Source organism: Epinephelus moara, chromosome 21 (genome assembly GCF_006386435.1).
Source record: "Epinephelus moara isolate mb chromosome 21, YSFRI_EMoa_1.0, whole genome shotgun sequence".
NCBI lineage: Eukaryota > Metazoa > Chordata > Actinopteri > Perciformes > Serranidae > Epinephelus > Epinephelus moara.
The window spans coordinates 29376613-29402550 of NC_065526.1; the positions used below are offsets into that span (position 1 = coordinate 29376613).

At 40.0% G+C, this 25938-nt stretch overlaps 1 protein-coding gene across 2 annotated transcripts in view; it reads left to right on the forward strand.

Moving 5' to 3' along the window:
• The window catches only part of LOC126383158 (contactin-associated protein-like 4), a 146468-nt gene that overhangs the window by 51204 nt on the left and 69326 nt on the right, over nt 1-25938 (forward strand). For both annotated transcript variants that reach the window (XM_050033605.1, XM_050033607.1), the window contains exons 3-7: nt 4000-4193; nt 7886-8033; nt 15877-16083; nt 24839-25014; nt 25131-25259. In XM_050033605.1, the coding sequence (XP_049889562.1) occupies nt 4000-4193; nt 7886-8033; nt 15877-16083; nt 24839-25014; nt 25131-25259 (854 nt within the window). The remainder of the gene's footprint in view (nt 1-3999; nt 4194-7885; nt 8034-15876; nt 16084-24838; nt 25015-25130; nt 25260-25938) is intronic.

Here is a 25938-nt window from a genome sequence, read left to right on the forward strand (position 1 = left end):
GCGCTTTGGAAAGCAGAGCTAGATGGTAAACAAACATGGCAGCACACCGGTAAGGTAAGACAACACTTTTACATGTAATTTTCTATATGTTCTCTGACATTTATCCTAACGATATGAGGCGGTCTTTGTGGGAAAAAAAAGCTTGTTTAGTGGACTAACTTTGCACTTGAAGGGATGCCTGTTCACTTACGTTTTATTAAGTCTGACGGTACTATGCGCCCCGGCTGTATCTAGGCTAACGGCTAACATGCTAACTATTATTTTTATGTCACTAGTCACTTGAAACAAATTTAGGACGATAGGAGACAGGTTGAAATAAACTGAAATTTCATTTAATTAGCTTGTTAGGGCTATGGCTTGTTCACAGACATCATTAGGGAAAGCCAGATGATGCAGATTTCGAAGCTTTACAAATACAGCTGCCTGCACTCTGAACACTAAAATTACTGATGCCCATAAAGCTGGAGAATGCTATAAGTAGATAGCAAAGTGTTTTCAGATAGCTGTATCCTCAGTGCGTAGTGTTATTGAGAAGTGGCAGTTAACAGGAACTGTGGAGGTCAAGTTGAAGTCTGGATGACCAAGAAAACTTTCCGATTTTGGTAGGAAGACAAATCAAAACCCCCGTTTGACTGCAAAAGACCTGCAGGAAGATTTATCAGACTCTGGAGTGGTGGTGCACTGTTCTACTGTGCAGCAATGCCTGTACAAATATGACCTTCATGGAAGAGTCACCAGAGGAAAACCTTTCCTGTGTCCTCACCACAAAATTCAGCATCAGAAGTTTGCAAAGGAACATCTAAACAAGCCTGATGCATTTTGGAAACAAGTCCTGTACTGTGGGCTGATGAAGTTAACATAGACCTTTTTGGACACAATGAGCAAAGGTATGTTTGGAGAAAAATGGTGAAGATTTAAAAAGAACACCTGTCCAACTGTTAAAGATGGAGGTGGATGGATCATGCTTTGGGCTTGTGTTGCAACCAGTGGCACGGGGAACATTTCACAGGTAGAGGAAAGAAAGGATTCAGTTTATTCCAGCAAATTCAGGAAGATCACACCATCTGTAAAGAAAGCTGAAGATGAAGAGAGGATGGCTTCTACAACAGGACAGTCATCCTAAACACAACTCGAAATCCACAATGGACTTCTTCAAAAGGCACATGCTGAAGGTTTTGCCTTGGCCCCCACAGTCCCCCGACCTAAACATCATTAAAAATCTGTGGATAAACCTCAAAAGAGCAGTGCATGCAAGACGGCCCAAGAATTTCACAGAACTAAAATCCTTTTGCAGGAAGAAAGGGTGAAAATCCCCGGACAAGAACTGAAAGACTTTTAGCTGGTTACCAAAAGCATTTAGAAGCTGCAGTACTGACCAAAGGGGGCGCTACTAAGCACTGACCATACAGAGTGCCCAAACTTTTACTTAAGGCTGTTTTCCTTTTTTGTTTTTGAAACTGTAAAAGATTGAAATTAAAAACTAACCTCATCTCATCCTTAACGTCTTGCCTTACTGAGATCACTTCATCTTCTACATACGTAACTACTCACAGAAAACAAAATGTTGACCAGGGGTGCCCAAACTTGTGCATGCCACTTGATTCTCGTGAGTATGTTTTGGCTGTGGACCAAAGGGTCAGGCAGACTGAAATGCGTTCAGTATGACAATAACCTTCAGAACTTTGCACTCCTGTAGAAACAAATCAAAGAATGGCCACACAGCTAGCAGGAAGAGGAATTAGACTATAACAGCAGTTCTGTTGAAACACTTGATAAAATCAACACAGACTGAATATCAGCAGCCTGATAAAGCCCCAGTCTGACAGCCATGGCGTATTAGGAACAAAAATTAGCAGGGGGCACATTAATTTGTCATTTTATTTATTGTAGTGTGTCTTAGTAGAAAACATCAGTCTACTTTTACAACATTCTTTGTGATGCTCCAGACGCCATGGTTGTTGACCTCCTGCCAGATTTGAAGGAGTCATTAACTGAAGGTTACAGGATGATTGGCCAGCGTTCAACTTGGAGTCTAACGTGTCTCTCAGCCAAATCACAGCTGGAATTTAAGGCAACATGATCCACTAATCTGACAAAGTGACCATGTAAAAAACTGTTATGTCGTCTGATCCTGCTGTAAAGTACATACCCTCTTCTTCATCTTCATTTTGTTATTGCACTGCAAAATAGGCTTTTTGTGTTTGGAGATTCAGCTGCAGATATAGATCTATTTTGTCTCTTACCAAGACCATGTTCACACGTAACAGTTTGTGCTTGTAACTTCCAGCTCGAACACAATATTCGCTTGCTGCTGTCAGAGGGAAAACAACCGAAATGTCTTTCTCAAAGTCAAGAAGCATTTAAGATGGCTTTCAGTGTGTTTGTGTTTTTTAAAGCTTTTCTACACTTGCATCAATGTGTGTTTGTGTGTGTGTGCACAGCGGGACGCTGTCAGCAGCCTCCTCCTTCAGAATCTGCCCATATGGTGTTTAAGCTCTGAGTCTTCGTTTTGGCCCGGCAAAGTATTTTCCTATGCGCGCGCGCGCACACACACACACACACACACACACACACACACAGAAACTGCTTACTTTTTCAGTGTTTGAAATGTCTTTATTGTGCAGCAGCCCATACGATCAAATACAGTTTATCTGTCCAGGCAGACTTCTGTCAACTACCCCCTACATTTACACATGCAATTAGGACATTGTGCATGGAAATGGAAGAAATACAGCATGCTGTACATTTCTGCATTGTATAGAAACCATCAATAAGTGGCTTTAATCCAGTGTTACTAAATATATTGTATCAAAGTCCCTTGTTGTTGCTGTTTTGCATGAGACAGGTCACTGAACAGGTGCCCATTTCTTCAGTAATTCAACTCTAATCAATCACCTCGTTGTATTTTTTCTGTGGGAAAACATTTCAAGCTGATGACCCAGAGCACAACCAATCAATACATTACAACACACCCCCTAAATTGATGACATTTAATACGAGGAGGGATACAAACAAATCAATGCTTGGCACCACATTATTGTTTATGGGAAACAATATCAGCTTCTTGTTGCTACTTTCTTTATCTTGCTTCATTTGTAATGAGCTGACGCCACTTTCAGGCCAACACAGAGACCTGGAATACACCTGAGGGTTGGTGTTTTGATGATGGTGGTGGAGAACGCTGTGTGACACATCATTAATTCATATAATTTTCATTTTCATCAAATAATTCATTTCCCTGTATGGAAACATTTGTGTGTGCTATGGTTTTCAACAAGTTATTCATTCAGGTTTCTTTCAATTTGTCACCTGTCCATATATTAATAGTATACAATGTCTACATTGGCTGTGAATAGGTTGGACTTTAATAACGTCTTTACATGGTGAAAAAGCTTTTTAGTTTGGATACATGCAGTCCTTTTAACCACAAGAATGCTTAAGCCCTTTTTTTTGTGTCAGAATATTGAAAAACCCTATTTCAATTGAATATAGTGGAAGCAGAAGTATGGGTTAAGGCACATGGCACAGAATTAGGATTTGATTTTTTTTTTTTAACAGATTTTGGGGGCAGAAATGATTGAACGTTTTTGGAGCTCTGCTGCTTTGACAAGCTGAATATCAAATGCTGATTCATTTTGCATATGAAAGGATAATATATGCGTGTGTTTCTCAGATAGATATGAAAAGAAACACATTCCTGATGCCACCGTGGGTCACACAGCAAATGTGAGTGATTTAAATTCATCAGGAAAGTTTTTAAAGTGTGATTTATATCCCATCATAGCTTCAAAATGGATTTAAAGGTTTTCGCCGCGGTTCAATCAGCTTTCTTCATTCGGCTTTCATAACAGGAAAATGTGATTTTAGTTCAGAATGAAAGGTCACGCAATGCAATTCATTTTTTCAGCATCTACCAAAGCTTATTTCATCTCCTCCCAGGTAAATGGAAGTTTAATAAATCACTTATGTATGCCGGTTTGTCTCCTTCTCTCCCTGCAGGAGCTGGAGGTTGGTCTCCTCTCACCTCAGACAGGTATCAGTGGCTGGAGGTCAGCTTGGGCGAGCGGACCAAGATCACCGCTGTTGCTACTCAGGGCCGCTACGGCAGCTCTGATTGGCTGACGTCGTACCTGCTCATGTTTAGCGACACGGGGCACAACTGGAAACAGTACAGACAGGAGGACAGCATAGGGGTGAGTCCATGCTGGATTTAAGACTACAACACATTGCATATGCATGTTATTTACATCCCTTCATGTAAGTGACCTCATTTTTACGGCTTTAGTTCCTTTCAGTCCTGCACTGACTCTGTTTCTCCTCAGGGATCCATAAACATCATCATATTTTGTTTTGTGTAATTCACATGAAGTGATGTAGTGTGAAGCAGTGCCGCTGTATGAGGCTTCATCTATCCTGTACAGATAAACTGAGTCATCATGAGTTTATCTCTTCATTTATAATGCATGAAGCAGTGCTGAAGCTCCGCTGACTCTGCAGACCTGTTGAGAAAACACTTCAGCTGCTGATCACGAACACGGAGGCAGTCAAGTGGCCCGATATTGTTTTATTTATATATTTTTGTCCGCTTCTCAGTGTCATTTCTCTCTCTGTCTCTCTGTCTTTGACTCTTTAAAAGAGGGAGTAAACATGTTGATTTCATCCATCACAGCTACTGTAGGTACAAATGTTTAAAAGATGTTAAAGAACAGGACTGAATAAAAAATGACAGACTGTGTTTTAGACAGCAGCTCATCATTCTCTACCTGGAGGGTGTTACCAATACTTTTCATGGGCAACTCTACTCATGATTATTAAGTTATTTTATGAAGAAATACTATTTAAAAAAACATCACTCATACACATACATACACTGTAAATAAGCTGTAAGGTTGTCACAATACCAAAATTTAAAACTTTGATACAATACTGGTATAAGATAGTGATACTTGATACCTCTTTTGATACCATGACAAAAGAGAAAAACAAGTCCTAGGTACACAAAATGTATTTGTTTATCCTACAAAACTACAAACATTGCTAATACAAGTCAATAAACACAGGCCTCTGGTCACATGGTAGGTTAGTTGCTAAAAAAAAAAATGCTGTAACAGCCACAGGTGTCACCTTCAATATGAGTAACAATATTTTTGAGAACCTCGGTAGGCTTTATTTTAAAACTTTTAATGAAATTGAATTATAGAAATGTCAAATGCATTGAAATTTTTTGAAAATAATATACAGTGTATATTAAAATTCCTATAAATGTTACAGCAGCCTAAAGATCTGGTTTACAACTTGTATTTTCACGTGTTCACATCATCTGTCTGCTTAGACACATAAGTGCTTGTATTAAATTAGTTTATTTAAAGAGGACATTTAAAGAGTACTCAAGTATTTGATTACTCAAACAGCAAACTAACGTGTTAGGTTACTCGTTACTGCAAAAAGTAATCAAAGTACTTATACCCAGCTCTGCTCGTCACATATCAGCGTTTAGTCATGGACTTTCCACGTCCAGATACAACATGGAAGATACCCTGAGTGCGTTGGATGTTGACTTTCTAGGACGCTGTGTCAAGTTCTGCATTCATTCATGCATTGTCTTCTTTCCAGAAATTTAACATTTCTACAGTCTCTGTCAAAAGAACTGCAAAAACAAAAGCACATGGTTGGGTTTAGGCAACAGAAACATGTGGTTGGGTTTAGGAAAAAAGAACAGGGTTTGGCTTTATAATCTTACAGGATGTGACCACTCTGGGTGAAGGTCAGTGTTAGTTGGACTCATCCACCGCCCCTCCCACCAGCCCTACTCAGACTTTCGTTGTCTTAACTTTCAATTGTGTGCCGCTGTGTTTCCCCCTGATGTTGCTGAGCACCAATAATTATAACAGTAAGGTTAAAGAACAGCTTTGTTGTCAATGTCTGATGCCACAGGTCATTGCCCAAGTGCCAGATTTCGACAGCTTTGGAGTGAGACCAGATTGGTCAGTCCATCCCTTCCAACCTTGTGAATGCAATATCTCAAGAATGCCTATAGGGATTTTTTTTTTCTCAAATTCAGCACAACCGTCACCTTGGACTTAACAGTGCTATGATTAGACTTTGGTGGTCATAGATAAAAGGTCAAGGTCAATGTGACCTCGTCTCTCTCATCCTTGTTGATGCAATATCTCAGAAACACCTTGAAATAGTTTCTCTAAATTTGCACAAATGTCCACCTGGACTCAACAATAAAGTCATTCGATTTCGGTGGTCAAAGGTCAAGGTCAGTGTGACCTCACAAAACATTTTTGTCTGAAAGTCAAGAATTCATGTCGAAGGTTGAAAATATGTTTGAAGCAACTATGTTTAGAATGTGTAGCTTCTTTGCAGCAACATTCATATTTGAAGCATTGTCTACTGTCATGGCTACATGTGAGTCTGGACAGACATGTATGCAAATTGTCACACCACTGTCCTTACTTCTACAGTAAAAGCAGTGGGTATTATATTTACTAATTGTGTTTCAACATTAGCAGATTATTTAAGTATTTTTCCATTGCTGATCATGAGAAACAACGTGGCAGCAACGTGACACAACATAGCCATGAAAGTGAGAAAGCTCAGCTGGTCTCTGTAGAGCTGATTAATGAAGAAATCAGTCAGATGGACAGCAAAGGCAGCGAGGCATCACCTCCCACCTTCTGGTACACACACGCAACTCTTCTTCAGTGATTTTCCGTTGCACAAGTGTCGAGTTGGTGATGGTACATGGTTCAGTATACAGCCACAAGAATACTAAGTAGTTTTGAGTAGAAATTAAACACAGTGATGAATCCTGTCAGCACACAGAGCCAGTTTAAAAATATTTTTACATTTCTTACCTGCATGCTCCCTGTGAGCCTTCTACCACATCAAATAGTGCAATAAACATGGAGAAAGTGTAATATTTTCCAACTATTTGCTTGGATATTTATCCAGGGTAAAGCCACATTTGTTACAGCGGTGCAGAGAGGAGTTTTTGATTAAAAGTGGAGCCGAGGCAGTTTCCTCACATGGAGGTAATCCAGCTAATCTCAGCATTGAGGATCTTCTCTGAGAGAGCAGAAAACGACTCCTCACAGCTTAAAAGCATGTTGATCTGACACTTAACATAAACTGAGCACAATCCAATCACATTTCAAAGTGTTCTCTGCATTAGTCAGTCGAGCTTACAGAGTCTGTCGGAGGAGAAAGTTGATGGCAGAGCTGCTGGATCGACGTCTACTGGGCTCCTGCTCTTAGCGTAGAGGCCTGAAGAGCAAGGAGGAAATATTCTGCTTTCTCCTTTCCTCTTTGTCTCGGTCCTCTTTTTTCTTTTTCCTGAAGCCTGTGGGTGCTTGAAAATATAGCAATCCATCTTTCTTTATCGTCCCTCTCCTCTTTATCGGTTTGTTTCCTTCTGCCTGGAGGGCTGGGGATGCGGACGCAAGTGGTGATCTTTTTTACTCTGTCCCTGTTCTTCTCAAATTTCCTCTCTCCCTTTTATTTCCTCTTCTCATTTTCTGACGTTACTGCTTATCTCCCTCTCACCATGTGATTTTCCTTGCCTTTCATTTCGTCCCTCTGTCATTTCCCTTTTGATACTCTTTTCTGTATCTCCTCCTTTCCTTTTCTTCTACGTCTCTGCATTCCTGTTTTCTATTCACAGTTAATCTCTCTCATCATGTCTTTTTCCACTCACTCTGCTCATCAAAGGCTGCTGTTGAAGAATTCACATCGTCTTTAAATGAGATTCTGTCCTTTCCTCAGTGTCATTTGTTGAGTTGAAGGCCCTGCTGGTTGTACGGTAGTTTTGAGGAGTTTTCCATGTAGTAATAATGCAGATACATAATGAGCAAGTCTTCATTGTGTTTGTTTTTTTCAGTCTTTTCCAGGTAACAGTAATGCAGACAGCGTGGTTCAGTATAAACTACAGCAGCCGGCAATCGCTCGCTTCCTCCGCCTCATTCCTCTGGACTGGAACCCTAGTGGAAGGATTGGACTGCGGCTGGAGACCTATGGGTGTCCTTACAGTAAGTCTTTTTATCTTTATGGGATTGACTAAACTTTTGAGAGCTGTCGCCCAGATGAATAAACTGTGGGCACTGGTGGCACTGGTTTCATTTAAATGACCTGCTGAGTCTGTTTACTCTACTTCAGGGAAATTTTGTTTGCATGGAGGATTTAACAAAGACAAATCACCACAACTGAGGAATCGAAGAGAATCAACATCTCACCAATCAATGTAAAACACATTCAATTTGGTTCAAAAGAAAGGGAACACTCTCGCCAATTGTTGTTTTTGTGATAACTCACAGATACACAGAAACGCCAAGCACCTTTTTTGGAAGTAATTCCGTTTTTTACAACAGATTTACACTCTCACCTCTGTTGTTAACAGTGAAAACAACGTATCACACAAACAAAACTGTGTGTTAACAATTTTCTTTGTTCCTCTTTAGTTTCCCAGATCACAAAACATACTGGCAGTAACAAACCCTGGCATCAACACAATGAACTAAACACACATCCCACAAAAACATATGCCTTACTTTTTCCCTGCCTGTTTTTTTAGGGTTACACAGTCCCTCTTATTAGTAATAGCTCCATGGCACGTTCACAGTTTTTGTATTTGAGCCAATGATTGTGTCATAAGATTAATGGATTCTCATTTAAAAAATAACAAACATCAGTATCACTGCCCTTCTTACTATCGCCTTAAAAACATGTTGTAGATTTACTTTCTAAATGTTGTTTAAATCTGCTAAAGGTTTAGGATGAGCATGACTTCACATGCTTTAAATCCTCAGTGATTATGACTCTTCGTCATCTTCTTTATCCTCTTCAGGACTCGGTTGAAGAGGCAGGTGTTTGTAATATTTTGTCCTCTCAGCTTTATTCCCTGCGGTGTCTCTGCCCTGATTTCTGTCCTCACTGCCGTTTGTTTGGATATTAGAAAAAAACATTCATGAATATCAAAACACACATTTACATATATGCCCAAATACATTTATCAAACAGTAAATATTAATGTGCAAACACGATTTCCATATGGACTGTCTGTGTCTCGTATTCTATCTGCAGCAGTTAGTGTCTCTATTATTTCTGGCTCCTCCTTTTATCTGCAGTCAGGCTGTAGTCAGACTGGGAGCTTTGAAAATAAAAAGAACATGTTTGTTTTTAACACTGATTCCTTTAAAACGTGAAATATATTGAACAGCAACTTCATTTGTACTAATACACAAAACAGGTTTTAAAAAGTTTCTTCTGTCATGAAACATTATCTTACAAGTCAGGTTATCTTCCCTTTTTCAGCATTTTCCCAGTACTGATTTAAATGTTTATCACACTGTAAATAAACTAAAAGTCTGTCAGTGTGATTACTTTTGCTCCTCTAACAAGAAAAAGAGTCCACAGCCATGGTCGCAGCTCTGTGGCGCATAGTGCTGCATTTAGCTAAATGCTAATGTTAGCATGCTAACATGCTTGCGATTAGAGATGCATCGATCCAGCTTTTTCAGTTTACATACCAATCCAGATGCTGTGGCTTTGAATATCAGCCGATATCCGATACCGATCCAATACCATGGTTGACCTAAAAAGCTATACCTTTACATGTAGAACAGAAAAGACTAGAGGCATCAGGCATTGATGACTACACAGTTCTTTCCTAAGATAAAATGAAACAAGATGAAACAGATAATGCAATGATGAACTATTTATTTTTAACAAAAGTAAATTGTGCAGCAGCAGTTGAAATAGTGTGAAATACCTGCACACAGCACATTCTCTCCTTCACTCCATGACGTGTGATGTAGCTCACGTCGTAATAGATTTAAAGGGAAAGGATCCCCTCAGATATAGGTTGCATTTTCCGATACCCGATCCATCTATTTTGATGATATCGGGGAAGATATTCGATCCAGAGATCGGATCGGTGCATCCCTACTCGCTATGACAATTTCCATACATTTGCTAGTTATCGCTAAGCACAAAGTACAGGTGAGGCTGATGGGAATGTCATTAGTTTGCTGGTTTTGGTCACAAAGCAAAACTTATGACAAATTAAAATTCAGTTTATCCAGAGGGGAACATTAATGAGATAATCAAGTTTTATGGGAATCAGTACAATAGTTGTCAAGACATTTCACTCAAACAAATGTCAATTTCATGGAGGTGCCAAAGTAAAAGTCATGGGATCACCAAAGTCAGTTGGCTTCATCCTCAGGTACCATGAATGTCTGTATATTTTGATTATTTATCACAAAATTAATACACGCAACACAGAGCATTGTCGGCATTATTGCAGTAAGTAAAGTCACATCTTGATTTCAAAAGTTATCAGCCGTATGTAGCCTTCAGATCAATATTTTGGGAGCATAATAAAGCATGTTGCTTTGGCCTGAACTCGTGGTCTGAGTTCGGTTTGCTTTAATAGTAGTGTGGTCCACGGAAGATACTGCATGTCTCCAGGTGTGGAATATAGAATACATGAAATGGCAACAGTCTACAGCACACAGAAACATCTAATTTTCTCCTCCAGTTTTAAGTTCATCTGAAAGTGAGGGGCTTCATAACCACACTGCAGTGCCACGTCAAAGTAAAGACAAAACTACGTATGTAGGCTATAGTGTGAACAGAAAGAGGACCGAGGTCCCATCAGAGCTGAAGTGGACCAGAAAGAGAACTGAGTCCTTTTTCAAATGAACTGACAATGTTGGTCCACTTTTTGGTGCACCTTAAGAGGACTGAGTTGGATTTGTTTAAAAAGGACTATATGTGACAACACCCTCAGTGTTACCTTCACTCATGTGGTCAGAAAAGTGAGCAATATCCAAACTTGAAAACTTGAAAGCTCTAAATTCCTGGAACATTTGGAGGTAACATAGAGGCAACATAAGACTGGAACCTCCTGGCACTAATTCATCACATTAGTTCACCAAGTGGAAAGATGATTTATGATAAAAACCGTTTTGTGTCCCTTAAAACTGTCTTTGCCGCTGTCCCCTCTGGAAGAAGATGGATTATGCAAAACATTTAAAAGATGGATTTTGATAAATAGCCCATAGTAGTTTGGAAATATTCTCCAGTTATTTAAGGACACAGTGGATATATATTCGGGTAATATGTTTATCAGCCGGCGTGACGGTTGGCGGAGGAGACTTGTGGTTTTCCTGGCAGTAAACTAATGTAGCATGCACAGTGAAATCCTCCTGAGAAAAACAAATGTAATATACTGAAGGGAGGTGATATATAGCTGTTAGCAGCAAACAGTTTACCGCAGTGTGAAAAATGTATTGTGGGTATTAGTCTGCTGTTGAGGCAACAAAACAAAACATTTCATAATGTGTCTTGGCAGATTCAAGACATCCACGTTTCCCTAACAGTCACAGGTGTTCACACTTAATCAAATCTGGGGCCAAAGTAAAGGCAAACCCAATTAATGTACCTGCTACATGATGTTTCCCTGACATATGACACAGTGTTGGGCATATTGTTGCACTGGCTATAAGCAGAAGTGTCCCAAGTGCCCGAGTTATGAGCCATAAACAAGCACCAATCTATTCTTGGCATAATTGTAGTCAGATATTAATGTTCTAGGATGAAATGTCATCTAGGACTAAATGGCTTGTTACTATATAGAGTAGTAGAGTGGAGTTAAAGTCATTTTTCAGCTTAACACACTGAGGATGACTCAGTGCTCTGGAGCCTCATCTTGCTGCTCTAATCAGCAGGAAATACACTGTACAATCCAATAAGAGCATTACTGCAAGCGAAGTGGTTGTGTGATTGTGTGCGAGTCCTGGCGTTGGGGAGTCAAAGAGTCGCCAAGTTCATTAAAAAACGTTCAGTCAGAGGAATTAGTTGTACGGCTGAAAAGGAAATTGATGCTGAACTCGGCCACTGCTTCTTTTTTTTTAGCAGTTTAGTATTTGCAGTCCATTCTTTATAGCCTACACACCTCCTACGCTCAACACACACTGTTCACCTCACCTCACCTCAGCCCAAACCCCTGGTGAGTAAGTGAAACCCTTAGATGAAATTTGCTGATGAAAGGTGAGAAACAGATTACAGTCTCAGTCCATAGACTAGTCCATAGTGTTAAAATAATGGTCATAGCCATTTTGACTTCACCCATTGGTTTGTTGACACCTGTTTTGAAGCCTCGAGTTTGGCATTTTGACCGTCACCATCTCAGATTTTTTTGAGCCAGAAATAATGAAAAGTGATCGTATTTGGACGAGAGGGTGGACCTAACCCTAACGCTAGCTGCTAGCCTGGTTAGCACAGTGCACAATATGCATTTACAGTCTATGGTTAACTGTGATAATGCCAATGCTAATGCTAATTTTTGCTAGCAAAACACCAAACATAGCAATAAACCAACATGTACTTACCATAAAAAACTGAACATCTGACTCCTTGAAGGGTCTTTTGGTACGAGCAAAACTTACAAGCGAAATGTTTTTAGGCGACCAATCTGTTACAACACTTTGAAGTGAAAACAGTTATAGCTACAACTATGGTTATCTTCTGTGAATTTAGAGATCCGCCATGATTATGTAACCTAACCAATTGCCATGGTAGCGACCTGTCAACAAAAGGTGCCCATCTGTCACTCAAAGCGACCACGCCCTCATTATGCATAACTTAGCCATTCAAGGAACTGCAGTTTTTGGCACTTTTGCATTGGCTTCATTTTTTAGCACGGAGGTTCAGTCTCCTGCTGCAACCAACAATACCACAGCGGCAGACTGAAATTCTGTCCAGATGTATGAGTCAGTGTTTTTTGTAGAGTCGTGGGGACGTTATCGCCAAGTGTATCATATTTGATACATGAGTTTTTGAGACCTCTACATCATCAGTGTGATATTTTTTTTCCTGAAAAACCTGATGTATACAATCAGATACATGCAGTGCATGGGCAATCCACCAGGGATCAGTAATTGATGCACCAGAGGTCCTCCAATTGAGACATCCAAAATGGCTGCTGTCAATCAGTGACCCACACATGATTTTTCAAGGATATTTTTGCCAATTTTGAAGAAGTTCAGGTAAGAAAAACTTGCAAATTGTTACTGAAACTTCAATGGGAACATTTGATGGATTGATGCAATGTAAAATTACTTAATATTTCATAACTTAATTTACAGTAAAACCGTGTTGAAAAAGTGTGTATCAAAATCGATACAGCAGGTATATAAGGTAATTTATTTGCAAATCTGTCGGTTGTCATTTTATTGCATTTCATGCATTATGCATTCAATAAAGCAACATACAGTCTTTTTTCTTATTCAAGTAAACTAATTAGAGGTTTAACTGACATAATTAGGTTTATTTAGAGTAGAAATTGAGATATTATTAACCTATATTGTATATGCTATTGTACATACCTGCTGTATCACGATGATTGATAAGTAGTTGAATGTTGCTATGGCTCCCTGCTAATAATTGTCTTTTGTTCACTGATTTCTACTAAAACTGAACAATTCAGAGAAAAAATACACAATAATTTGTGTTTTGGTGCATATTTTTAGATGGCAAAAAAATGGAGTGTTGAAGATGTGTTGAAGATGATTATGGATGGGAATTCAAGTGACATGGAGCAGTTAGAGGAAGATGATGATGAGGACAAGGATGAGGAATGGACTCCTACTGCAATGTGTACTGAGGAGGATGAGGAATGGACTCCTACTGCAATGTGTACTGAGGAAAACTCAAATAGTAGTGATGAGGAGGATTTACAAGATGAAAGCATGGACCAGACAAGTGCAGAAGTCGAGTGCCCAACACTAACACAGGACACAGCAGCAAAGCAGTTTGCAAGAGGCAAAGTGAAAAGGAAAGAGTATCAGTGGAAGAAGAAAAAGTTTGAACCTCCAGATGTTGAATTTGATGAATGTGTTGAGGAAGACTCAGAAGATAGGCTTGACTGGACACCATACATGCACCTGTACAGTGTGCAGAAAGAAGGAAAGTCAGTGAACACAACTGCTAAAGAGATGGAGCAAATTCTGGGTATGTACATGCACATGGGTTTAGTACAGATGCCCAATGTACGAGCCTATTGGGAGATGGAGACAAAGCACTCCGCAGTTTGTGACGTGATGTCTCGAGATCAATTCCTGAAATTGCTGACACTGATTCACTTTCAGGACAACCTCAATGTGTCTGATGATGCAAAGAAAGATAAAATTTGGAAACTCGGGCCATGGTTACAAAAACTGCACCAACAATTTCTTTGTGTACCTCCTGAAGAATGTCACGCTGTTGATGAAATCATGGTGCCTTTCAAGGGAAAATCACATCTACGCATCTACATGCCAGCAAAACCTCACAAGTGGGGGTTCAAGATGTGGGGACGTGCAGGACAAAGTGGTTTTCTTTATGACTTTGACATTTGCCAAGGGGCAGAAAATCCAGACCAAGTGAAATCTGATGTTGGTGCTTCTTGAGACGTTGTCCTGAAGATGACCTCAACCCTTCCAGCAGGAAAAAATCACAAGGTTTTTGCAGACAACTAGTTTACATCAGTTCCATTGGTGGAGCACTTGAAAGAAAGACAAATCTACTACATAGGCACAGTCCGAATGAACAGGGTAAAAGACTGCAACATGATGGATGAGAAAGATATGAAGAAAAAGGGAAGAGGGTCTCTGGATTTCAGAGTAAACCAGGACAACAACATCATTGTGAGATGGTATGACAACAAAGCTGTGAACCTACTTTCTTCTTTTGTCGGCATCGAACCACTGGGCAATGTGAAGCGTTGGGATCGAAAATCCAAAACCCACATAATGGTTCCCAGACCAGCCATCGTTGAAACATACAACAAATTTATGGGAGGCGTTGACCTTCTTGATATGCTATCTGCACTTTACAAGTTCAGCTTCAGATCCCGAAGATGGTATATGTACATTTGGTGGCACACTGTCACAGTGGCAGTAATCAATGCATGGAACCTCTACAGAAGAGACCAGGAGAAAATAAAGCCCAGGAAGAAACACATGCCCCTGCGAAGGTTTCAAGCTGCTGTTGGCACCTCTCTCACAAGCGCAGGAAAGGGCAAAATCAAGAGTGGCAGACCACTATCCTCTCCAGAAGCAGGAACACCTCCCCCACGCAAAAGGCCAACCTCCAGTGTGCCCCCTGATGTGAGAAAGGATGGCATTGATCATTTTCCAGCATGGGAAACTCGACAAAGATGCAAGCACTGCACAGGAAATCACTTCACCCATGTCTACTGTGAGAAATGTAAGGTCCAGCTTTGCCTGAACAAGGACAGAAACTGTTTTCAGGCTTACCACAATGCAAAATAAAGAGGGTGTGAACTAAAAAATGAACCAAACTAAGTGAAATGTTACTCTTCCACCATGCCGGTTCTGCTGGTGGGTTTGTCACTGCTGTGATGTGACAAAATGTTATTTTGTATGTTTGAAATTACTTGAGGAAAATTTTAAAAGACACTCAGAGTTAAATGGGTTAAAGATGTTGTATTTTATGTGTTTTGGTTTGTTTAAGATAAACAAACTGTGAGCAAGAAATTGCACAGAAATGCCTGATGTAGCATAAATGATACAAATTGAAACTCATATATGCAAACTGATATTTATTTATTTTTTTATTTTTTTTGGTCAGAAGGTTCAATAAACACTCCAGTTTCAAAAAATCAGAATTTTCTGGCAATAATTTCATGGTTCAAGACTTTTGGAACAGACGACAGTATGTTCCTCCACACTGACAGACAATGTAAATATAAAGCAAATGAAATCACTCAGATGTTATCTGATGAAGGGAGATATACTCATTGTTAACCTGTTATTGTGGTGAAGTTTCTGTTTTATATGTTTCTTTTGTTTCTGTTTTGCCTTCTAGCCTCTGATGTTGTGAGTTTCGATGGCGGCAGCAGCAGTCTGGTGTACAGGTTGAGTCCCGGGCCGAGGCAGCCATCCAACGACGTTGTCACTCTGAAGTTTAAAACCCTGAGGAATTCTGGGACACTGCTGCACGCAGAGGGAGAGGGAGGACTGGGCCTCAGTCTGGAGTTAGAGAGAGGAAAGCTGCTGCTGTTGCTCAGACAAGGTACAACACACCACATGCATACTCAAATCCACTGACAAATACTGTTAGGCACTGATGTCTGCTCATACATACTGATACATTACAATAGAGGGAAAATATGAGAATTAAAGTGAGCCAGTGCTCACTGGTATGCAGTACTGGCACTTTTACATTTTAATCTCTAAATTAGAAAAATACATTTGAATTGTAAGTTGAAATGTCTTTGTTCCTTGATTTTTGGGTTGCTGGAAAAAATTGAGAAGATAATTCCTTACAATGGCTGATATTTCCTGATACATATGCCAACGTGAAAATAAGAGGAGCACTGGCACTTGATTTCTTCCACTTAAAGCACTGGGGTTAGTTATAAATAAACCCTCTATTCTAACTTTATCAGCAACCAAAACACCAGGCTCCAAGATTTTTCCTGAGGGGAAATTCACTCTGTTCTCATACGCACAGACTTGAAATACACACACACATGCACAAACAGGACCTATACATGGATTAAATGGAGGATGGCAGAGTGAGGGGGCTGCCCATGAACAATTTGGGGTCCTGTGTCTTGACTTGACCTTTTGTTTCTGATTTTCAGTTTCAGTGAGAAAAAAAAACCCCTTCAGCTGAAACAGTTTGATCAGCCAGAACACATTTAGTTCCTTGACATGTAATTTATGACTCACTTTGTGGACATCTTGGAACAGAACATCTGTATAAGGTTGAGGACAATATAAACCCCTCTGAGATCACTTTAGATTGGTTGTGGTTGGGTGAAATGGACGACACGCACACTGCAGCCTGATTGGTTTAAATTTTGGCTCTCACTCTGTCTAGTTGCTGCCATGATGGATGGTTCCCGTTCACTGTAGCATGTGTTCAGGCCAAACTGTGCAAGACTTGATGCATGGCTTACAGTCTGTACAGAGGGAGGTGTGTGTGTGTGTGTGTGTGTGTGTGTGTGTGTGTGTAAACAGGGTTAAACCAGTGGTTGTCAGGCTGCCATGCTGAATCATCACCATATGGCTCACCTCTGATCAGGAACCCCATCTGGCTGCTGAAATCCTTTCTCCATCCATCCATCCATCCAACCATCCATTCATCCATCCATCCATCCATCCATCCATAATTTTATCCCTCTTTTGCCCTCTCTTCATTTCACATCTCCCCAAAATCATTTCTCCCATTCCCTCTATTACTCTTCCCTTCTGTCATACCCACTGATATATATTTCTCACAAATGCTCTTTATCACAGCATCCTTATCTTCCGTCATCTATTCCCCTTTCATACGTCTATCCTGCCTTTCATGCGTCTGCACACACTGCCCTCCGCCTCTTCTCGTTCTGCTCCATCTCCTCTCTCAGAATGCAAACCTGTGAAATAACCTCACCTCAAGAAAAGATAATCATGATATCAAGAGCCCTTAAAGACTTTGTGCATGTAAAGAATCACCTGTTCAACAGAGACATCTTAGGAGTGTCTGTATCACCGTTACAAGTGGATCACCTTGAAAAACTGTCTCCTTATAAAGACAGACTGTGTCACCGCAGGAAAAACACTTTCACTGTAACACTTAACACACCTGTGATTTAAGTGAAAACTGTTCCCCTTAAAACAGATCCTGTGGCACCTTAAAGAACAGTTCCATCTTAAAGACTGTGTCATCTTAAAGAAAGTCTGTGTCACTGTAAAGAGCGACTTCAGCTCAGTGAGAGCAAATTAAACCCATCCATTGAAAAGATGGAAGAGAGATTGGAGAGGAGTTTTGCTCCTGCCAGCACAGACGAACACTAAAACAACAAACAGTCTCTCTTGTTCCTCCTCTGTTTTCTTATATTTCTGTCCCTCTCTACTCCCCTGTGTTTGTTACATGGCTCTTTGCTTCTGTTTTCTTCTCTTCTGTTGTAATTACTGTAGTTTGTCCTGGTTTGTCTCCACAGATCTCCTATTGTGACATTTTTTCCACATCAGAAGAGACCACTTGCCTTTTTGTGTCTTCTTTCTTTTTCTCTCTGTCTCTGAGACACACACACACACACACACACACACACACACACATACACATCTCTCTTTTCCTCCTTTCTCTGTTATGTGTCTCTGTCTTTTGTGTAGTGTTGCTGTAATTCCAATACTTTGGGCAGTAACTACACATGTATCTAATTAGTTTTCAAATAAATAACGTAATTACAATGAGCTAAATTTAAATGGACTCCTTACTCGTTACTTTTGTCTTGATCATAGCAGACAAACGCAGCCTGTCCCTGGATTTTTTAGAGAGAGAGGCAGAGAAAGCTGAAGAAAATGTGGAAGGTTGACTATTGCACGCAATGTTTCCGTAAGTTATTTATAACTTAACATTATGCAGAACACCGCGGGACCCAGCAATCGACAACTTCATCACTAGTCACCTGACGGCAGCGCAATAAATGGCGTGAATTAATCACCCAGCGTTAGATTGTTGCTGCACACAATGGCTCACACTTAGGCATCTTGAACTTGTTCTCCTGGTATGTGGACATTATTTTTCCCTCCTTAAGATCAAGGACAAATTAAGCCTACAGTGGTGAGGTGTAGTCTATGTGAAGGATTTGAATTACTGCTAAGGTTACAAAGAATAAACCTCAGTGTGTGAAAAGCTTTTATGGCTTTTATTTCATTAGGCCTATTGTGAGAAGAGAGAACTGTCAGACGTCTGAGAAACAGTGGTTACTTTACTTCGCTCTACCAAGAGTGTTAAAAACTGACTTTTGTTGCTTGATTTGAAGGCCTGCCAAGGCTGCAATAAATAGGCCTATTAAAACATGTCATGTTTTGTTCTTCCTCTATTACTTTCCATCGTAGTGATAATGGGTACAATCAAAGAAACATTTGACAGTTGTCTTGTAGCACACTGTTCCACACTGCACACTGTTATGTGCACCTTAAAGAGAACTGAAGCACATATTCAAAAGAACCACAAAAGTTACGTTTCCAAGTAATTAATTGCTTTCACATGCAGTAATTGGTAGAGTAATTTAATTACTTTTGAAAGAAACAACTGTAACTACTTACTAGTTTTCAGTAACTTTGCAAACTGTTTTTTAAAAGTGACCATAAGCCTTTTTTAGTTCAGTGTCCTTCAACTTTCTGTCTCCTATTTCCCACTTTATTTCTCCTTCTTTCTCTCTGTTTCTCTCCCTGCGTGAGTTTTTAGGTTACAGATTGTATAATTTAGGTCATCCGCTGTGTGAATTGACCCTGAGCTCATGCATGGTCCGCTCTGCCCTATTAACACTAACACCTCCAGGTCTGACCCCCTGGAGTAGTTGCAGTTGGCTTTATGAGGCAACACTGAGTAACAGCCCTTCACAGAAGCGGCAGCTCTGTCTGTCTGGATAACGGCGGAAACAAGACACTAATAGTTAGAAACCAGACGGCAGATATATCTGCCTTCAGATAATTCACATTACAAACACTGCTGTTCTTATGAAAGCATGTTTTTTTCCTCTACATGCAGAATATTTTGGTTGCATTTTCTGCCTGTACTCAGCTTTATGAGTTTTTTTGTTTTTGTGACTTGTGTACCATAACTCTTAAACCTGACCTGATTTTGTTGAACAAATTTCAGAGCAGAACAAGAAGTAGCAAAATTATACTTGATACTGCAGCTTATAGGCAAACTTTGATAATGTAGAGCGGCTAAAGCTTTGTATTGATGCCATCCATCCATCCATTTTCATAACCGCTTATCCTCTTGAGGGTTGCGCGAGGGCTGGAGTCTATCCCAGCTGACATTGGGCGAGAGGCGAGTACACCCTGGACAGGTCGCCAGACTATCACAGGGCTGACACATAGAGACAGACAACCATTCACGCTCACATTCACACCTACGGACAATTTAGAGTCACCAGTTAACCTGCATGTCTTTGGACTGTGGGAGGAAGCCGGAGTACCCGGTGAGAACCCACGCTGATACGGGGAGAACACGCAAACTCCGCACAGAGGGACTTCTTCCTTGGATCGAACCAGGAACCCTCTTGCTGTGAGGCGACAAGTGCTAATCACCACACCACCGTGCCACCCTGGTATTGATGCTCATGTTATAACTTTATTGACATTAAAAGATTCATTTCAAGGAAAAGTTGGCGTATAGATTTAGTGAAGACATCAGGAGGCAGCTAGGCACTTCTACTGAGATCATAATATGTGTTTTGTATGACTGAAATTAGCCCATTTTGAACACAATTGCCTGCATAAAAAGCTTCAGTCCTTCAAGAAAACTATGTTTGCTGATTGCCTCCTTTCCACATGATGAAACAGTGGTTACCTCATAAGTTTAAGCCACCAACTTGGCTGCACTGCAGGCTAATCATAATCAGCGGACTCTGCGTTCGTAGATAAACCTGCATCACATATGAAATTACCTTCACATTTTGAAGTACCAATTTAAAATACTGATTAAACAATGCTGTGTTAAAACCTCTGGGAAAAAGACTTGGCTGCTGTCACTATTTTAACTGATGCAGATTGTGACATTTTTGGCTTTTCAGTGGAACAATATGCAGGTAAATACAGTGTAGTGGCACAAACTCTTCAATGTTATGCCAGTTTACATCATCCAAGTCAATATCTCCCACTTATCCCCACTCCACACTTTACTTTTATGACGTACATAATGATTTTGCTGGATCACCTCTTATGATTGACACAGAAAAAGACACCGTAACTGCTGTGAATTGGACTGTCATCATTTTGTTATCTTGTTTCTGCACTTTGGGTCATGATGCAAAATTGACTCTCTACATTCAAACAATAGAAAAGTGGATGATGTTATCTCAATGGCTGTGTCACTTCACCTTTCTCACTCAGTAAAAGAAATTATATATATATATAAATAAGAAACACTGAGGCAGCAAAATGGCTCCAAACAAACTCCTCTCTCTCGTGGATCATTACAGAGCTTCGGATTTGAGCTGAATATGTAACAGACGTGGTGCTTAAGAGAGTCGGTTTCTGAAATGATTTTATCAGCCTGTTTTGTGATAAGAGCTGTCAGTGTCTTTTCCCATAGTTTGATTTAGAGCAGCAGTAATAGAATAGCAGACAAGATACAATGAGGTGTTTCTGTCTTGAGGACGTGTAGAGTAATGTGGGAATATAGACTTCAGCACGGACTGTGGTGTCGTCTGTAGAGTTTTTCTGAGCATGTTTGCTTGCCTGTCACCTTCCTGTACAATGAAGCAATGCAACTACGGTCTGTGCTGACCTCTTAACAGCTCTATCAACAGTTTACTGTATTGCTCATCACATTTTGTTAATAAAAACAGGTCCTAATCACAATAAAGAAAGTTAATATCAGAAAAAGGTAGCTTTTTTTCTGACATCAGTTGAATTTCCTTGAGATATGCAATTTTGTAGTTGGCCAAATGCGTCTCTGCACTGTTTGCAAAACTGTTAAATTTCTAAGTGATGATATCCAGTTCTTGAATATGCTTCATTTGAGGTGAGAAATAAATGATGCAGCTGCAGAATTATGCTTCATTTTATATCTGTACCACCTAGTTTAACTTAGTTTAGGCAGCAAGTCACATCATTATCACACGTTTTCCTGATTAGTCCAGTGTGTAGCAAAAAAGCTAATTATGAGATATAGTCTGGCATTGTGAGTTAAGTCATTTATTACTTTAATTGGACCATTTTGTCACAAAGTAATTTCAACAGCTTTATCAAATATGTGTCAAAACTACGGCCTGTGTCAAAAGCATAAAAAACTGACATCTTAATATTAGAGGGAACAGTGAATAATTAGAGCAGAGTGAAACAGAAATGTTTAGTGAAGCGTATTTTATTTCTAAATTCAAAATTATGAAAAATAATGATATTGCTTTTTGAGTGTTTGTTACAATAATGACACGTCAGTTTTCTTACACCACCAAATCTGAGCTGTTGAAAAATATAATTATACAGAAAACGATTGAAGTAGACAAGCGAGTTTCGGCATTTGGCCAAGCAGTTGTTACTTTGTGCTCTGTAGCTGAAAAAACACATAGTAAACTGACCTTTACAAGAAAGTGCACGTATTATTTATACCACATAATGAAATATGAGCTTGGTTAGGCTTCAGCCGCTGCCCCCTGCTGAAATGTGCAAGATAGCCAGTTACACAGAGAAAACCTGAGGGATACGTAATAAAGCATTTTATCAGCTCTACAAGCTTGCTGTATTTCATTTCTTAATTCTGTTATTCGGTGCAGAATTAAACAAAGAAAATAGAAAATAGAGTAACACTTTACTTGAAGGTATCTATTTAAGGGTGACATGACACTGTCATAACTATGACATGACACTGACATGTACATGTCATAGACGTTTATGACTGCTGTCATTAAGTGTCATTTGGTTTTTGTAATGACAAGTTGACATTGTTTGGATTTGGACATAAAGACATCTTCTGGTAATGTCACCCTGGTTAATGTCAAGTTGTCATTATAAGGACATCCCAAACAAATTTAATGTCAGCTTGTCATGACAAAGACAACTTCTAGTAATGTCACTTTAATTAATGTCAAGTTGTCATAATCAAGACAACCCAAATTATGTCAACTTGTCATTACAAAAAACACTTAATGACAGCAGTCATAAACGTTTATGACATGTACATAATGTTTATGACAGGTTCATGGCAGTGTCATGTCACCCTTATGTAGATACCTTCAAGTAAAGTGTTACCGAAAATCGAAAAAGATGCCCCGTGGGAAGAATGACCATGTAAAGTCTGTCCATTCTTGATTAAAAACTTTGTTTTCCCTGTCTACTTTTCTCTATTTAGAACACGGCATGTAAAATAACTTTTCTCTTACTCTTTTATTTCTCTGACTATAGTCTCTCTCATCTCTCCTGTGTGTATCTGCCTCACTGGAGTTGCAGTGCATATCGTAATGAACAGATTTGATTGGCTGAATAGCATCATGTGAAAGGATTTAACACATGCAATTGGTCTGTGGTCTTCTAAACCAGTACAAATGCTGCAACGCTTAAATAAAAATGCTCTATCGAAATGTCATAATTCTCAGTAGTTTATTGGTTATAGGTTTGAGTGTAGATAGGACGGCGTCTGGGTCCAAATCCAAGGGATGGAGATGGATGACAGGTAATTTTGCTAACAAGTGGGATGGCATTCCCTCTCGTCCCCTTTTAAACCACCTACTGATTCTAAATATGAATATCAGTGGAGGGATTCTCTCTTTGTTCGCCCTCTGATCTCTCATATCGATTCCTGCTTTCTCTTCTCAGTCACTCACACAGCAATCAAATCATCCATTCAATGAAACCCTCAATCACAAGATCCCCCTCCTCTCTTCTCCACCTCCAATAACACAATAACTGTCCCATTAATCAGTGTCATTTAGTACATCTGATTTGCTTTTAAGTCTCTCATATTGATCTCACTGTCTCGCTCTCTCTCTTTTCCTCAAATAACTCCTCACAATAAATGTTTTGACAGGACAGACGTCCCCTGTATTATGGGCTCCATAACTCTCTCTCTCTGGATGAAGTTATTTGTCATCCAAGCTGCAGACAAATAAACCCTCACATAAAATGGGCTGAAATATCAAAAATAAATTTGTCCATCATCTTCCAAACTGTCTCTGTTTCTCTCTTTGAAGTTGGAATTGTCTCTCCCCAAAGAATATCTAATAAATTTTTAATGGCTGACTGTATTCGGCTCCTTCTCTCAGCAGACATACAAAGTTTCTCTCGCAGGACTTTGGGTGAACGAATCCCCAAATTTCGACCTGCTGGTGCTCATCTATCATTAATTATCTCTCACTACGTTTCCTTTGCAGTTTCTCGGCACTGTCACATATTTGGCTTCAGCTCTGGGTGCATGTATGCAGATATCCTGTAGTCCCTAATGAGATGAGAGAGGGTGACCTCGGTGTGCTCCTCTCTGTGGGATCCTGGGAGAAGTGAAATATTTAGACACAATGCGGAGGCTGCTGTGTTGTAGCTGTCATTTGGCTCGCGTTCCCCTGACACCAGGTCAGATTGTTAGAAAGAAGCAGACGTGCGGGTCAGATAACAAACAACAGACTGTCAGATCAGATAACTATAGATAGAAAAAGCAGAAAACAACATATCTGAAAAGAAAACAGATTAGCTGCTTAACAGAAGCAGACCTGCTTATTAAGGTACCACAATAACAGACTTCATACACTGAAAAAAAACACACACACACACTCACAAGTCAAAGAACTTAAAGAAAACAAGTGAAGTTTCATTTTATCTTGTCTCATTTCATGCATGATTTTTTTTCTTCCTTTTCTAATGCTGGATTCAGACTTTGCAAATTAAACAGTGGTGGTGTGTTTTACAGCATGTCTCCAATAACATTTGTGTCTTGTCTGCTTCATCCTCTCCTGCCTCCCCTTCCTTTTTTCCATCCTTTTCCATCCCGTTTTCTCTTCTCTCCTCTCTTTATACCCCCTTCATCTTTCTCCTTTTGCTTGACACTTTCCCTCCACGTCACCTTCATCCTCTCTATTCCTCCTCCTTTTTTTCACTCCTGCTTTACGCCCCTTGTCATTCTTGTCATCTGACTTTCCCCTGATCTTCTTCTTATGTCCCCCCTCTGTCAAACCCTCATCCTCCCTTTCCTCTTTGGCCTCCTTGACTTTGTCGCCTCCTTCTTCCTCTTCACCTGCTCTTACCTCTTGCTACTTCTCCATCACTCCTCATTCTACTTCCTATCTGCTCTGTCATTTCCTCCTACTTCTCCTCCTCATCACCTCTTTCAGGTGGGACTTCAACCTCTGAACCCCGGCGTCTCACGTCCCTCGGTAGCCTGTTAGACGATCAGCACTGGCACCATTTAGCAGTGGAGCGGCGTGGCTCTCACCTCAACCTCACTGTGGACAAACACACAGAGAGGGTTCAAATCCCTGCAGAGTTCAACCACTGGGACATCGAGCAGGTGGAAGGGAACGCACAGAAACACACCTACATAAACATGCTATATGTATATATATATTTTTAAAACCAAGTATATTTCATTTTTGCTATTTTTTGTCTGGTTTTGTCTCCATACAGCTGAGTGTAGGGGCAGTCCAGGACCTTGTCACCAAAAGGAACTTTCATGGCTGCCTGGAAAACCTGCTGTACAACGGCCTCAACCTGATAGAATTAGCTAAACGCAAAGACCACCAAGTTACTGTTGAGGTACGTACATTTTACCGTGGTGGTAACTAGCTAAACACACCTAGTTCCTCTTTGCTGACTTTGTTCTGACAAAATGAAAACAACAGGCTGTTTCAAAAATCTATTTGTATACAGTAGTCAAACTTTTCAGAAGTTAACTGTGTTGTGAATTTAGCCTGCTGGTAGCTACACGGTAATGCTAACTTGATTCATTTTGCTCAAAGGTTTTGTCCATCCACTTTCTTTCCCATGTTTTTTAAATGGAAAGTCCCACACAGCCATTTGCAAAAAGCACTAATGTAGGTTACAGCACTGATGCTCTCCTCTCCCTCACCCCCCACACATGCTGTTTGTTGACAGTGTAAGCATATTGAATCAGGTAAGTGTTAGCTTGGAAGATTTAATCTTGGAGGAGGAAGATGGTGCTATTTCATTATTATTAAACCTTTTTTAACTAGGTGAAGACACATTGAGATTCAGTGTAATACTGCATTTATACTGTATAATCACGTTAATAGATCCACAGTCTGTATTACCTACAGTAGATGGTGTTCGGCATACTACCAGTTTGATGCAGACAGGAGTACCAGGACGCAGAAGCTAAGCAATGTTGCCTATTGTTGTGGACCCAGAGATAGTTCGATTCCAAAAGTTTCACAGTAACACACACTAACCAACCAATCAGAGGCAGCGGCGGACC